The following is a 16,374-nucleotide window of genomic DNA, read 5'->3' as shown; positions in this document are numbered from 1 at the left end:
TCTCTGCTTCCTTTTCAAAGCACATGTAGCAACCAGATGATACCGTTTATTCGTAGAGCTTATGACTGCTATATTTATCCTGATTTCCAGACTTAACCATTGTCTTAGAATATTTATACATGATATTCTGTAGGATGGATCAGGAATTTTAAAAGCAAATTTATGTGTTTATATGATTAATGGCTAACATAAAAAGTGGTTAAAAAATTGTTCCCCCCCTGCCTTGGTTGTATTAAGATCATATTCACATTATGGTAGAGATTTATTTAGAAATTGCAGAATACATACCATAGACTTAAGAACATTGTAGTAGAAATTGGCAGCCACATATTGAATTAGGGGCATCTATGCGGTAGAAGTTGAAATGATGCTAATTTGAATTACTAAATAAATGAGATAGGCCACCAGTTATACAAATACGCCTCAATATTATGGCATGTGGTAGCATTCCAATTTTAATGTCTACAGATATGACTATCATATGCTTCTGTGACCTTTTCTTACATAAAAGTTTATTGTTAATATCTTTTCTTTTTTAAAGGTGCTTGTACTTGGAAACAAGAGAGATCTTCCTAATGCCTTGGATGAGAAACAGCTAATTGAAAAAATGTATGTCTTAAGAATGAATGATGGTGTTTAAAAGAAATTAGTTCTAAATTATACTGTTTTTTTTTTTTTTTTTTTTTAATATTTTATTTATTTATTTGACAGAGAGACAGCGAGAGAGGGAACACAAGTAGGGGCAGAGGGAGACAGAGAAGCAGGCTTCCCGCAGAGCAGGGAGTCCGATGTGGAGCTCAGTCCCAGGACCCTGGGATCATGACCTGAGCCGAAGGCAGACGCTTAACGACTGAGCCACCCAGGCACCCCTAAATTATACTGTTTTACCCACTGCTTTGTTTAGCATCATTATATTATTATTTTTTAAAGATTTTAACTAATCTCTACACCCAGCGTGGGGCTTGAACTTAAAACCCTGAGATCAAGAGTCATATGCTCTTCCGACTGAGCCAGCCTGGCCCTCCTGTTATTTAGTAATGATTATAGCCATGTTTTTAGGTAAACATGGTAAATTTGGCCTACCAGAGAAGTGAATTTCTAAAATTTTAGTAGTAGTAAAATAATTTCTTCAGTATAAAAAGATAAGAAAATTGAACAGAGAGTGATAGGTATGATAGTTATTTTAAGCACAGATTTAATTGGCTTAATTCTGCTTCCTATAGGAACCTGTCTGCTATTCAGGATAGAGAAATTTGCTGCTATTCAATTTCTTGCAAAGAAAAGGATAATATAGGTAAGAAATGACTGTGGAAGAAATGGGTATCACTGGAAGGGATGTCTTAATGCTTCTTATTCTTTATTATCTCCATTTCTGTTTAAGTGACTTCCTTTATAGAGGACTGTTTTTTTTGCCTCAGGAAAAAGAATAGACATTATATCTTTTGACAGCAAATACAACATCCTGAATGTGCTCTATGCTCTTTAAAGAAATAAATGAAATAGACATGAAGTTAAAACATGATGTGATATCAATTTATTGTATTAATTTTGGCAGAGCTAGTATCCAGCTGTGCTTTAAAACAAAATGTTTTTGAAATAAGACTTTACAAAAATTGGTCTATAGGCACTGAAACAATTGTTCATTTATTGAACCAGTATATTACTGTAATGTTAGTACTCTATTGGAAGTATAAGCCAAAAGTATTCTTTATCTATTCAGTGTCTGTATTAATTTCCTAGAACTGCCATAGCAAAGTACCACAAACTGGGTGGTTTAAAACAGCAGAAATTTATTTCTCAAGTTCAGGAGGCTAGGCGTCCAAAAACAAGGTGTCAGCAGGGCCATGAAAGCTGTTGGGGAATATCCTTCCTTGCCTTTTCTTAGTTTGTGGTTGCCGGCTGCCTTTGGCATTCTTTGACATATCGATGCTTACTCTGGTTTTTGCCTCTGGCTTCACATAGCCTTCTCCTCTGTTTGTCTCTGTGTGTATTTTCTCTTATAAAGATACGTATCATTGGATTAGGGCCTACCTTCATTCAGTATGACCTCATATCTGTAAAGACAATTTTTGAATAAATTATGAGGTTTTAGGTAGGTGTGAATTTTTAGGGGGACACTGTTAGTCCAACACAGTGTCCTTAAAGAATTTAAGTATATCTGGCTGAACTTTAGTTTAACTAATTTGTGAGAGGTTATTTAATAAAAGTGGATTGGAATGGGTGAAAAGGATCAAAAGGTAAAAAAAAGATGAATAGAAACGTTTGACAAGATGAAAGGCTATTCAACCTGTTAGCTGTTTGAGTGAAAAGACCTATAACAGTGCAATAAAACATACTCACTGGTAAAGTATACCTTCGTGACAAAAAGCTCCTCAGGCTAAGTCACACAGTTCTTGTCTGGCATGACAGGTTCAACCAAAGTGTGAGAGGAGAGTTTAATGCATGTACCTTGAAGCAGCTGGGTAGGAGCCTAGAGATTTTCATGGCACCTTCACCTCTTCCAGTTTGGTGGTCACTGGTGAAAAAAAATCGCTCTGTGGGCCACTACAGAAAAATGAGGCTGTCTATCATTGCCGCATAATGGGCTACAAACAGCATGGGCTTTGGAGTCAGGCAGCCTCAGGCCAGAACACTTGGTCCTAATTTATTTTCTGACTGGCCTTGCACAAAGCATGTAACCTCCCTAATCTCCACTTTTTACTCATCTATAAAATGGTGATAATGGAAGCAATTTAGAAATTCTCTTGTGAGAGGGAATGTGAAAATGCATTGCAGCATTTGACATATGGTGGATGTCATGTGGGTGTATTAGTTTTCTATTGCTGCTGTCAGTTAGAAGCCTGTCATAGTTCTCACTGAGCTAGAAATCAGGGACTAAAATGACAGGTTGTACTCTTTTTGGAGACTCTAGGAGAGACTCCCATTTCCTTATCTTTTCCAGCTTTTAGATACTGCCTGCATTCTTGGCGCATGGCTCCTTCCTCCATCTTCAAAGCCAAAACATGGTATCTCTGACCATTCTCCCATAGTCACACCTCCAATTAAAAAGAAACAAACAAACCAACCAAAAACTTGTATTGGAGTAGAATGTAATACATAGTGCCAACACAGTGTGTTTAAAAGGTATTCTGTTATCTTTTTTCCTTTAGCCTTCATTCAATATGTATTGGTTCTCATTGTAGTCAACTTTTTTCCCAAGTCAGTTCTAGTCTATCAACTCTTTCCTCACCCCTCCTCAAACATGCTCTGATGAGCTCAAAGTGTTGATAGTTTTCTGGCTAATTCTGGGCTTCCTTTATTTATTTTTCATTTTTATTATTTTATTTTTAAGTAACACTACACCCAATGTGGGGCTTGAACTTAACAACCCTGAGATCAGGAGTCACGTGCTCTGCCCACTGAACCAGTCAGGCACTCCTGGGCTTCCTTTAAAGAGCACCCAAAAGCAATCTGAGCCTAATACTTTGCTGGTGGACACAAACTGTCCTCTATTAAAGGGGTGGACTAAGTGACTTGCTATATTATGAGCATTTAGTTAATTTGAGAACAGACTCTTCAAGCACTTAGGGTTACTTAGAGTCCATTAAAAAAAAAAATCCGCCCCACCCCCATGTTAGGAGGAATTCTTGTGTCCCCAAGAGAGCATTTACTTATACACCACTGGTTCTCATTGAAGGATCTTCCCCCAGGATACATTTGGCAATATTTGGAGACAGTGCCAAATGTTGTCATAACAGAGTGTGATGCTGGCACTTAGTGGGTAAAGACCAGGGATGTTCTAAACATGGTACAGTCCCCACAACTAAGAATTGTCCAGCCTAAAGTATCAGTAGTGGTGAGGTTGAAAAACCCTGTTCTGCATACATTAATCATAATTGTAGGGCATTGTGCTATTCTCTAAATCCATTTTACTCCCTTATATTCTCTCTAGTATTTCATAAAATAGGGGAAAAAAGTTACTGAAAGGAGAAAAAAAAATCCTTTGTTTTACTACCTTGACAAACCAGCTGGATACTTTCCTGGAAAAAAATCTTGTGAGCTCATTTAAGAAGTAAATGCGGGAGAGTTGGTGAGAACTTCTTTTGTTATTTGAGGCTGACCTCATAGTCTGTCATAGAGTTCCATAGTCACAGTTCGTGATTGTAGAACTCCTGCTTCACTTAGTAGTATCAAGCCCAGGGAAATGGATCCACTCTAACTAGATTCAAAACAAGTAGTTTGTAAATGAGAATGCCTGTTTATTTGGAGCAAGAAATACAACTAAGGGCCAAGTAGATTAGACTTCTTGGGTAGTCAAATCAGAACATCCTCCCTAATTTCACCTTTTACAACATATTTTAGAACCAAATTTATGAATTTACTAAATTGTTCCAAAAGTATCTCAGTGCACATGGGTTGTATATTCTCCTTCCACCTTCCCAGTGTGGTATATGAAATATTTTAGTAATGTGTCCTCAGATCACACATAGAACAGATTACTTCTGTGAACATGATCTTTGCAAAGATGACTCATACTTGTGGCCCTTTTTGTCATGGAAGATGACTCCATCTGAGTATCTTATTTCTTTTCTGCTTTTTTATCTAGTCTTAAGGATCCATTTGTCTTTGGGATATAACATCTGTCCACTGTCCACAAGCTTCGTTTGTTTTTTTTAAGTGAATTTCTTAAATATTTAAACCTGGGCATTTCACACTCAGATTTACCTTTCTCCCCATTCAATTCTAATGAATGTGGCTTTGCTCTTACTACATACTGCTGTCCTCCTTTTAAAGTGCACATGATCTGGTTCAACAGTCAGGTTAAATCATTTTTTCCACAACTCTGAACAGGTTCCATCTCAGCTCTAGGCTATTCTTTACGTGTGTGGCTTACAGTTTCTGTAACGCATATTAGCTTGGAAATTGAATTTGCACTCATCTTCAGGTTTGGAGAATTGAGTGCTGCTGCTAATAGATGCTCACACACCCTTTATATGGATGACACATTTTTAAAGAACTCAAGGACAGTAATTCACTGTTTTGACTTAGCTGCCATCTCTTGTCAGTCTAAGTGCTTTTTTTGGCTAATCTCAGCTGTGATAGCTTCAGCTGCCACCTCTATGGTGACATCTTACCAGTTCCCATCCCTTTCTGAGATCAGTATAGCTAAAGCTATCTGCTGGACATCTCCATGCCTGTTACCTTCTGCACCTCAAATCTGATGTGCCCTATAACTAAATTCTTTATCTTTTTTTTTTTTTCCTCAAGTCTGTTCTTACTTTAACCACTGTATCAACAGCTCCATGACAAACACAACTCACTGAGGCCAGAAGATTCTTTCTCTGTTCGTATCTTGGTCAACTCCACATTTTCCTTCTTCCATTCCTACAGCACTTGTTTGCTTCGTGCCTTCACATTTCCTATTCCTGCTGTGATAGCCACTGTCTGTACTGACAACTCCAAGTTGTCCTCTTCTGTTGCCATTGATCATCCTAAAATAAGCTAATATAATTTCCTTGCTTAAAATTCTCCAGTAATTTCCAGTTGACTTGAGAATAAAACCCAAACTTAGGAGCATCTTAGAGTGGTATACAAGGTTATCTGGCTCCTTCTAGCCCGTGGTTCTCACTTGAGGACATTTTTGCTCCCCAGGGGACATTTGGCAATCCCTGGAGACATTATTGGTTGTCACAACTGTGGGTGTGTAGGGGAAGTGATAATGGCATCTAGGGTAGAGGTCATGGATGCCGCAAAATAGTCTGCCATGCACAGGAAAGGCCTTCGTCCTGTCCCAGCAAAGATTTACCCAGTCCAAAAGGTCAGAAAGGTGAAGTTGAGAACCCCTGCTGTAGCCTTAGTGATGAGTGGCAGCACCTTCTCCCATTCCTGTGCTTCATCCACAACTTATCACATATAATCCATCCAGATCTCCACACTGTTCATGCCTTTGTTTATTCTTTTGCTTTTGTTGTTTCCTTTGCCTGGAATTCTATGGGGCAGCCCTCCTCCTAGTCCGAAATGAGTTCTTCTGTGTTTTCCAAGTTTGATACTAAAAGCTCCTTGAGGGGAGAGAGGGGTTCTCCCATATCTTTGCATTCCTGGCACTTCACATACAGTACTTATCTTAACAGGCAGTCAGTAAATTTTTTTTTTTTTTTTTAAATAAAAGATGGCACAGGCTGTCCTGAGCATAATTTAACTTTTAAATCAGAGACTGCTGAGTCTTTCATAATTCCTTAGAATGTCCTCTTGAAGTTTAGGTAATGGAGAATAATATAGATGCAAAAAGCAGAAGAGGGCAGGCACAGCATGTATTTTGAATTAGCTGCATTTTAAATACTGTCTTTCATGTTTAGTGTCTTAACTTTGATATCTTAACGCCTTCAATTTTTTTCCCTCCATCTTTAGATATCACACTTCAGTGGCTTATTCAACATTCAAAATCTAGAAGAAGCTGAAGCATCTCCTGAAGTCTTCCAGTCCTTCCTGGCTATAATCCTAGAATTATTGTCCGTTCCTCTGAAGTACTTCCCAGAATACGGTCCTTCCTAAACCCGAGAAATTGCCTTTTTCAGAGTTTATTTCTCTTGTGCACTGCTGAAGATGTGTATCCCTAATCCTTCATAAAGAATCAGCTAGAGTTGTCATGATAAAGTCAGCACACACAAAAAAAGCTTCTTATACATACTTGTCTTAAACAGTGTGTAGAGCTTTTTTTTTTTTAAACACACACTTGACCATCTTAAATCAAGAAAATTGCATATTTCTGTTCTAGTCTTTCTGGGCCAGATTTTTATATTGGTTTTCAGTAAATGTCTAGATATTTCCTTATAGAGTCCATTAGCTTAATACTGATACTGACTTGATACAGCATGAAGTTTCTAGTGCCACACACAGTATTTAGAAAACCTTTAGCCTGACTCATGTGGGATATAAACATAATGTTTACATATCTCACAAATGCATGTGAAATGTATAATTACACCTTAGGAATTTAAAAAATGGTCTGCAAAGAGTGAGCAGAGGCACCAGATCAGTGTTGTTATTGGTTCTTTATACTGGTGAGATCGTATATGAATTCTAAAAAGACTGCTTTCTAAGAATTCTTCATCACCAGATAGCAGTTGGGGATATGGGAGGAACTAAGGCATGCTGTTGTGTATCTGTCCAGATCATTACTTCTCTATTTTTTCTTTTTCTTTTTCTCTTTTTTGGAGAGGGTGGGGTTCAACACACTTTTTTAAAGGGTTGGGAATTGAAGATTTTCTCAAAGGCTTTCATGAATTTAGAGCATTCCAGCCAATATAATAAAATGTGTTAAGAATGTCAGACTTTGTTCAAACACCTGTTTGTTCTTTCTATCTCTAGTCATTAAATCAGTGCTGCTGCATGACACTCTAACTCTTGACTTTTTATATCCAGTCATAGACGTTCAGCGCAATAGATACTTAGAAACAAATACAAATTCTTATTTTTCTCTCTTACTGATGTAAGGTTTGGCACTCTTTTGTCTGGTGCCATTAGACATCTTGATTATTGTGACAACTCTAGACCTGCCTGCTCTGTCTAGTGTAATCATGCGCAAAGTCTACAGGTTGTTTAATAATCAATCACACAGAGAACTGAGGAACTGATGCTGTGTATTGTTTGCTTCTACGATACGGAGATGTATAAAAACTTAAAACAAACATGTTTTGTAGTTTAGTGATGTCCATATACATAAAGGGACACATTAATACTGGTTCACTTGTAAATTGTTATTCACATAAACCACTGTAGTAGATAAAACTTTATGCTACACCTGCTTATGTGTTGCCTCACACTGTGTGTGATTTTGTTTCTTTTGTTAAGCAGCACTCATGTAGACAGTGCGTTTCCATACATGTTGAGCACTCAAAAGTGCAGTCAACAGTTGTTTTAATGAATACCAGTTTTAATTTATAGACTGCCATGGCCTTAACAATATTCTGTACAAAATACTGCACTGTGTTGCACAGATACTACTTGTTTTCCTCCATTCACATTTTTATGAGTAGAATCTCAGCTTTTAAAATTCTGTTCTTATTCTTTGAAGCATGTTGCATACTTCCCTGGTGGGATGGATGGTTCTGTAAATGAAGGGATATTTAAACTTGCTACTGTAGCTCAACACCATTAATGGTTACTGTGAACCATTACAAAGAATGTGGCAATTTGCTTGTGCCTAAAAGGAATTGGAACTAAAGTGTGTGACTGTGTGGGGACTGCATTGGTTCGTTAATTGACCTATAGCTAAAACTTAATGTGTTTGTGTGTCTGTTCATTGCTTTCAGCATTTCAAGACATCCAAACTCTACTACCAACATTTTCCTGTGCATTAACTTCTGCATGTGAAAACAGTTACTGAACTTTGTAAATACGTGAATTTTTTTATTTAGGTGATGCATTTTTTGTCTGTTTACTGCTCTTCTCAGCTTTATTCAATAAACTTGCATTTTGAGGGTTGTATTGACAATTTTAACTTAAAATGTGCATCATGATGGAAGGTGCTGACTTTTTTGGAAGGGGATGGGAGGAAAGTTACCATGAGCAAGGTCCATAGACAATGTGCTAGAAAGAAATCAGCTCACTTCTCAAAGAATTGGGTCTGCGGGCTAGTTAAAATAGAAATAAACTTTTAAAATATCCACAGGATTGATGCTGCGATTTTTTGGGGGGGATAGGGTGGAGGAGATGGTATGACTTGTAAACTGTGCTGATATACCAAATTTAGGACTTTTATAAGCGGCAAGAGCTAGTTGGTTAGGCATTTTATAATCTGTTTTAAAAATTATAACAAATGTACTATTAAACTGAAATTGCAAGGCAGGCCTACTTACTTCAGTTCCAGAATGAAAAGATTTTAAGTATCAAACATGGTTTGATACTTAGGTTTTCCCTAAGAAGCACATTTTTAATTTTTATTTATTTTTTAAAGATTTTATTTGACAGAGACACAGCAAGAGAGGGAACACAAGCAGGGGGAGAGGGAGAGGGAGAAGCAGGCTTCCCACAGAGCAGGGAGCCCAATGTGTGGGGCTTGATCCCAGGACCCTGGGATCATGACCTGAGCCGAAGGCAGATGCTTAACAACTGAGCCACCCAGGTGCCCCAAAAAGCACATCTTTAAAGTAAAGCCATTTGGCCTACTTCGCTAGTGTATTATCTTTTGCATTATAAAAGTGAACATTTATCTCAGCTATTGCAGAAATGATCTTTATGTAGTTTTACTCAAGAAAAGTTCAACTTGGCTTTTCCTCTGTATCAGTATGGTTATTCTGTACAGCCAAACCTTGTTGGCCAATTGGATGTGTGATTTAGCATTTCTAGGACAGAAGTCCCTAGGATATCCAGTTTCATTTCTTGTATGGAATTGGTGGAGACATTTAGTCAAGCAGTTAACTTGGTCTTCTTATCACTCTCCTACCAAAGTGATTTTTCAAGGAGGGATGTGATGTCTGGGGAAGGGGTGGGGAGGATATAAGGTTAGTTTACTGTATCCTTGATTTTAAGCTTATAACTGCTTTGCTTTCAAAAATTGAGACTTCTGAAATTGGTTCCTTTGATTCTGTCAAGTAAATTGGATGTGTTGGACTGTGGCTACTTCAGTCCTCATTGTTTTAACTGAAGATCTAATTGCCTTGTGTAATTCTATCCATACAGGATCCAGTTACACTGAAATCCTGTTGATTTGGTAATTTCAGCCTCATTGTCTGGTAGATTGAGAACTGGAGTGGAAGTCTGAATTTACTCTAGCCAGCATTATAATGTAACATCCACTTGGCCAAATACTTCAAAAAATGCCATCGCGGGGAAACCATCATGTTGAGTGTTTGAAATATTTTATTCTCTTACAAACTTTAACTGTTGTGCCCTCAATAACATATATGCTTGTGAAGATGCTTGAAAAGGAAAACAGTAAAGCAAACACTAGCGTTGCCAACTTCCCTTAAGCTTGCAGTTCTACGTGTGGCCCGCTGCAGGTGTTTCCTGTTGATTAGTAAATAGCCTCCGTGCAATTACTGTTTAAAACTCAGCTATTAATAAAAATGGGTGCTTTTGTAATTGCTGCTGCTTGACTGTTCCTAGGGAAACAGAAGCAAGTCATTGACATGCTAGATAGATTGCGGTGGGAAGTTTCTTAATCTAAGCAATAGCAGTAGTCATTCATTATTCCATTTCATTTACAAGCCCTCTCTTCAGTAAGGTAATTTCTATTTTAAAACTGCAAGGCAGCTGGTAACTTAGTTAATGCAGATTTCCTAGCAGGAATCAGAGGGGAAAAGATCCTTTAACTTCATTTTATTGGGGTTTGCAGGTCTTGCATTTATGAAAGGAAGGGATGTGGTAGGAAAATATATATGTATATATTTTTAAAGATTTTATTTATTTGACAGAGGCACAGTGAGAGAGGGAACACAAGCAGGGGGAGTGGGAGAGGGAGTAGCAGGCTTCCCGCCGAGCAGGGAGCCCGATGCGGGGCTCGATCCCAAGACCCAGGGGTCACGACCCGAGTTTAACAACTGAGCCACCCAGGCGCTCCATGTAGGAAAATAATTTGTCCGTTTAAAATGCTAATGTAGTTTGGCTCTGTTGAGTGCTGGATTGACATTTGAGAGAATGGGTTCCTTTCTTTGTTATTAACTGATTGGTGAGTTGCTGAATTCCCTCTGGCTCTGTAGTTTCCCTATCTGTAAAATGAAGAGTAGAGGATTTCTAATATAATTTCTTCTAACAGACTACTGTTCTAGCAGCAGAGAAGGCAGATGACAAGGCCCACTTGGCCTGGTGACTATGTTAACTTTGCATGTTTTTCATCTTGGAAATAATCCAAAAGCACAAATATTTACATTTTATCACTTTAACACAGTTAAAAGCTGGAGGTCACAGACATTTTACAGAATAATACAATAACTTACATTTTGTTTGAGGGAAATGCTATAAAACATACAGGCTTATAATTTGAAAGCCATTTAAAAAATTTTAGAGTATCTCTCCCAGACTGCAGAAAAGTGTTTATTCTGGTATACAGTGTGGAAAAAGACATACCTACTACCAATTTGGAGGCAAACTATTTTAGAGCTAATGTTTAACACTTTATATAAACTGCCGTGTTACTGGGTTCTGCTAGAATTTATTTGGAGCTTGGAGAAAACTGGAGCAGTTAGAAAATACTTCTTTTCAAAGTAATGAGAGGGGAAAAAAAACCCCAACAAAATCAATGTAATCCCTTTTGAATACGGGATATAGAACATCAATAGATTGCCAATTATGGTATCTCCTCCAACCAGCGTTTATATACGGCTTTGGCCTACTCTTTTGTAGTCTGTATCACACAATGTGCTATCTTGTTTCTACATATTAAAAGTCCACCATTTCTATCTACCAGTTACCCAATATTTGAATTAAATAACTCCTTTTTCTATTTGTATCATTTTCTAAGGAAAAAGAAATTGTTAATATTTATCATATCGCTAATTGATTTATGAAAGCACAAGCTCTCCTCGCCCTTCAAAGAAGGTTAAGAATTTTTATGATACCTACTTTCTCTGGAAACATCAATAACCTAAAGGGTGGGCATGGCATATGAATGGTGAATATCAATTTTTTTTAAATTTTTTTATTGTTATGTTAATCCCCATACATTACATCATTAGTTTTAGATATAGTGTTCCATGATTCATTGTTTGTGCATAACACCCAGTGCTCCACGCAGAACGTGCCCTCCTCAATACCCATCACCAGGCTAACCCATCCTCCCACCCCCCTCCCCTCTAGAACCCTCAGTTTGTTTTTCAGAGTCCATCGTCTCTCATGGTTCGTCTCCCCCTCCGATTTCCCCCCCTTCATTCTTCCCCTCCTGCTACATTCTTCTTCTTCTTTTTTTCTTTCTTAACATATATTGCATTATTTGTTTCAGAGGTACAGATCTGAGATTCAACAGTCTTGCACAATTCACAGCGCTTACAGAGCACATACCCTCCCCAGTGTCCATCTCCCAGCCACCCCATCCCTCCCACCCCACCCCCCACTCCAGCAACCCTCAGTTTGTTTCCTGAGATTGAGAGTGAATATCAATTCTTGATGGATAATCACCGCATTCGATTTAGTGGTTTAGTAGACCAGGTGGGGAAAGGAAACTTACCACTTTTTTTTTTTTCTAGGTTCCATTTATTTTTTGAATGATTTTTAATAGGTAAGTCACATGATTCAAAAATTGAAAATACCCAAAGAAACATGCCAGTCGGTCTGGCCCATGACTGAGTAACCACCCTTCCTCCCACCACCACTCTGGTCTTACAGGTAATCCTTACATCACTTATTTTTTTTCCTAGTGTTTTCCTTATACAAAATACAAAAAGCCAATAGAAATATATATATATATATATATATTTTTTTTTTTTAAGATTTTATTTATTTATTGGAGAGCGAGCGAGAGAGAAACAGCATGAGAGAGGAGAGGGTCAGAGGGAGAAGCAGGCTCCCCGCTGAGCCGGGAGCCCGATGTGGGACTCGATCCCAGGACCCTGGGATCATGACCTGAGCCGAAGGCAGTCGCTTAACCAACTGAGCCACCCAGGCGCCCAGAAATATATATATTTTTAATCACTTTCTTGCACAGAAAGTAGTATACTGATTTGAATGTGACTTTATCCAATTACTCTGTCCTAGCAATCTTTCCATATCAATATATAGAGAGTTCCTCATTCTCCTTCATAGCAGCGTGGTTCCCATTTCATTATGTATGTGGTTTTCACTGGTCCAGATTCCATAGTTTACCTAACTGGTCTCCTTTTGATAGATATTTGGGTTGTTTATAACCTTTTGCTTTTGTGACCAGTACTGCAGTGGATCATGTATGTGTGCAGCAATTCACAGAAGCATATCTTTGTCAAAGGGTAAATGGGTTTGTACTTCGGCTAGGAATTGCCAAACTTCCCTTCACAGAGGATATGCCAGTTTTTATTTCTACCAGTTCCTGTCCCCCATGTCTTGTCAGCAGAGTGTGTTGACAAACTTCTGGATATCTGCCCATCAAATAAGTGGGAATGATAATTACATACAATTTTAAATGTGAAATTTAGCTTTTCTTACCCTGCTGAAGAGACAGTATTACCTTAATTCTGGAGTTGGATTTCCACTAAATTAATGTGATTTTTTTTTTTTAAAGATTTTATTTATTTGACAGCGACACAGTGAGAGAGGGAACACAAGCAGGGGGAGTGGGAGAGGGAGAAGCAGGCTTCCCGCCGAGCAGGGAGCCCAATGCGGGGCTTGATCCCAGGACCCTGGGATCATGACCCAAGCCGAAGGCAGATGCTTAACCACTGAGCCACCCAGGTGCCCCAAATTAATGTGATTGTAGGTAATTTCCTCCTTGTCCCCCCTTTTTTCTTAAGTCTCCCCCCGCACCTTTTACAAAGTAAGTATATATTGCTTCAAAAAGAAGCAGTACCCAGTTTTAAATGTCATCATTTTGTCACTTGTTTTGTTTTACATTGTTGCTTTGGATAATAAATCCCTTTTAATTCCTTAGAGCAGAAAAATCCTCCTTTTAAGAGACTATTTTAACCCTGATATTTAACATAGGAATCTCTGGAAGTATCCTTATACCCTTTGCAGTCATTATAGGGCCAGAGCTATTTTCTGGCTTTGCAGTTTTAGGAACTTAGTGCACTGATTCACTCAGACTCACAAGATTGATTCTGAAAACTGGAATGTCCACCTATTTATTTACAATGGCGGATATCTTTAAACACCAAAATACACCTCCTAGGTCACTTCTTTCAGCTATCTAAGAGGGAGATTGAATTTGGATCACCTTGTGGGATATAATTTCAAATCAGAGATTTAGGACCATGAGGTATAGAAGCTAGAACAGGTTAGGTAGAACTGGAATTAGACGTGAGGATTCAAAGCTCTTTCAGCTGATCTTGGACTGTGGTGAGTTTTAGTCCTTGTCCAGTCTCATATTTGGTTTCCTTAGACACATTTTTCTCCTAAAATAGTGCTTTGAAAATAGGAGGCGGCTTACTTGTTTAATTCATCCAAAGGACCTCAGGTTCATATGAACCAGGTACTTTTACTAAATGCTGGTCAGTTCACAGAGTTCATGAGTAGTAAAAGGGCTTACTGTGGAACACTGTTGTAGGTAATACATTCAATAATTTAGTTCTCACAACTGCCATATGCTCTAAGTACTGTTCTTATTACCCTCATTTTACAGATGGGAAAACCAGGTCCAGAAAAGTTAAGTAACTTCCCAAGGTCACTCAGAGGCCAGAGCTATGATTTGAACATCTGGCAATCAGCTTCTGAGTCTGGGTTCTTAGCTGTCATCTCTTTGGCGTCCCCCAGAGTGAAGCCAATTTTACCGTAGTACATTTCATTCTTTTTTTATCAGTCCCCTGATGCTCTTGTGAGACTGTGCAGAAAAGCCTATCAGAAAACAGTTTCATAAAGTTGATTTTTAAGGTTGAGGTTTTCTGAATAGATAGGGGTGTTGTCCCAATCTTAACAGTCGCATTTACCTTGAGGGGGGTCCTAGGCTAATCCAAAAGGCTAGCACAAGATATTCCGTGTTCTTTTGGTTCAATTTAATTCAAGACAAAACACTTTCTGAACCTGGCCCCCAAATCTTTGGCTGTGCATTGCAGGGCGCTAATGTCAACAATGTTGCCTGTGGGGTGGCTTGGGAAGAGTAGAAAAACCAGTTGCTTTGAGGGCCAGCTAGTTTTGGTAAATTCCGCTAAAGCTCAGGAGACCTGGGTGGTAGCTCTTTTTCTGCCTACAGTAAGTAGCTCAGAGAACTTGAACCTTCCAACCTGATTTCTTCCCTTAGGGCTTGTGGAATAGGCCTAACAGTGCTTTCTGTGAAGATTAAACAAGAACACATTTTATTTTATTTTATTTTATTTTTAATTTATTTGGCAGAGAGACAGCGAGAGAGGGAACACGAGCGGGGGGAGCAGGAGAGGGAGAAGCAGGCTTCCCGCCAAGCAGGGAGCCCGATGTGGGGCTCAATCCCAGGACCCTGAGATCATGACCCGAACCGAAGGCAGATGTTTAACCAACTGAGCCACCCAGGTGCCCCACAAGAACACATTTTAAAAACCGTAAGACTTACACGACTGGCAGCTACTGTCAGTTTTACCAGGAAAAGCATCTCTCAGAAGTTGGTTTTCTCTGGTTATGAGAAGAAATTTGTTTTTGTTTTTATTAGAGCTTGTCTCCAAATGTGAGGACAGGAGCTGTCATTAATGTGGACTGCACTTGACCATGGTGCAAGATCAAATTTAAAACTTTTAAAATTTGCAATAAAATAGATTATGAAGGGAACAACACATACCTTAATGTTCACATTCAGTTTTCAAGTCCTTGGAAGGCAGACCTGAAAGCCCTAAGATTGGATTTCTAGCAGGGTTCCCAGCTGCCTTTCACAGAGGAGTAAATGAAGTAGGCAAAAGACCTTGGTTCAAGCTCTCTTTATACTCTGATGCTTGGGCAGGCCTATCTCTCAGGATTTTGGGGGGAGGAATAAGACTCAGCCAAAAAAAGGGAGGTCTTACCAGGTGCCAGTTACCTTGAGTTGTAATAAAATGTTTCTTTGGGCTCCTGCGTCCCCATTACATACACCTCCTCTGTGTTGCAAAAAGTCTCCTGAAGGTCCTGGGATCTAGCCCCGCATCGGGCTCCCTGCTTAGCGGGAAGCCTGCTTCTCCCTCTCCCACTCCCCCTGCTTGTGTTCCCTCTCTCACTATTTCTCTCTGTCAAATAAATAAATAAACTCTTTAAAAAAAAGGTCCCCTGACTCTGAAAATGTGATGATTGTGCCACATGACAAATTTATCATCCTATTAATCACTCCTTTGGTCAGTCAGCCAGTCTCTGATTTGGGCCATCCATCAGGCTTTGCTTCCCACGCTTTTCAGAAACCTTGGTGTAACAAGCACATGGTCTAACTTTGAGGGAACACCTTAACAGACATCTACAAATGTAGCAAACAAAAGAAAACAAAACCTCTAAACTGTTGAATCGTTACATGAGAGCCATAGCCCTTCAGAGCTGGTATTTGCAACCTTCTTAATTATAAAAAGTAGATACAGAATGGATAAAGTGCTTTGACCAGGAGTCTGTCCTACAACCCAAAGGTTAGGTCACTACTGTGGTGCACAGAAGATATGGCGGGAGTAGCAGAGGCGGGAGGGGACCTGGTTAAATAGATTTGGCAAAAATAATTCGGTGGTAGCGGCCACCTTAACTCTTCCCCTCTTTTTTTTTTTTAAAGCTCTTATTTCCGAGACAAAGCCAATATAACCTAATTCAACATTTCTGAAATTGCCAGATGCTAAGAATCGCCCAGGAGCACTTGTTATA

At 38.9% G+C, this 16,374-nt stretch overlaps 1 protein-coding gene across 1 annotated transcript in view; it reads left to right on the top strand.

The window, feature by feature from the left end:
* Nucleotides 1-8,463, top strand: part of ARL8B (ARF like GTPase 8B) — a 56,444-nt gene extending 47,981 nt beyond the window's left edge. The window contains exons 5-7 of the mRNA XM_078075767.1: nt 542-609; nt 1,224-1,294; nt 6,388-8,463. Of these exons, the coding sequence (XP_077931893.1) occupies nt 542-609; nt 1,224-1,294; nt 6,388-6,437 (189 nt within the window). The 3' untranslated portion in view covers nt 6,438-8,463. The remainder of the gene's footprint in view (nt 1-541; nt 610-1,223; nt 1,295-6,387) is intronic.
* Nucleotides 8,464-16,374: the final 7,911 nt, after the last annotated feature.

This window comes from Halichoerus grypus, chromosome 1, assembly GCF_964656455.1.
Source record: "Halichoerus grypus chromosome 1, mHalGry1.hap1.1, whole genome shotgun sequence".
NCBI classification, from domain to species: domain Eukaryota; kingdom Metazoa; phylum Chordata; class Mammalia; order Carnivora; family Phocidae; genus Halichoerus; species Halichoerus grypus.
This window is presented reverse-complemented; position numbering and strand designations above follow the sequence as displayed.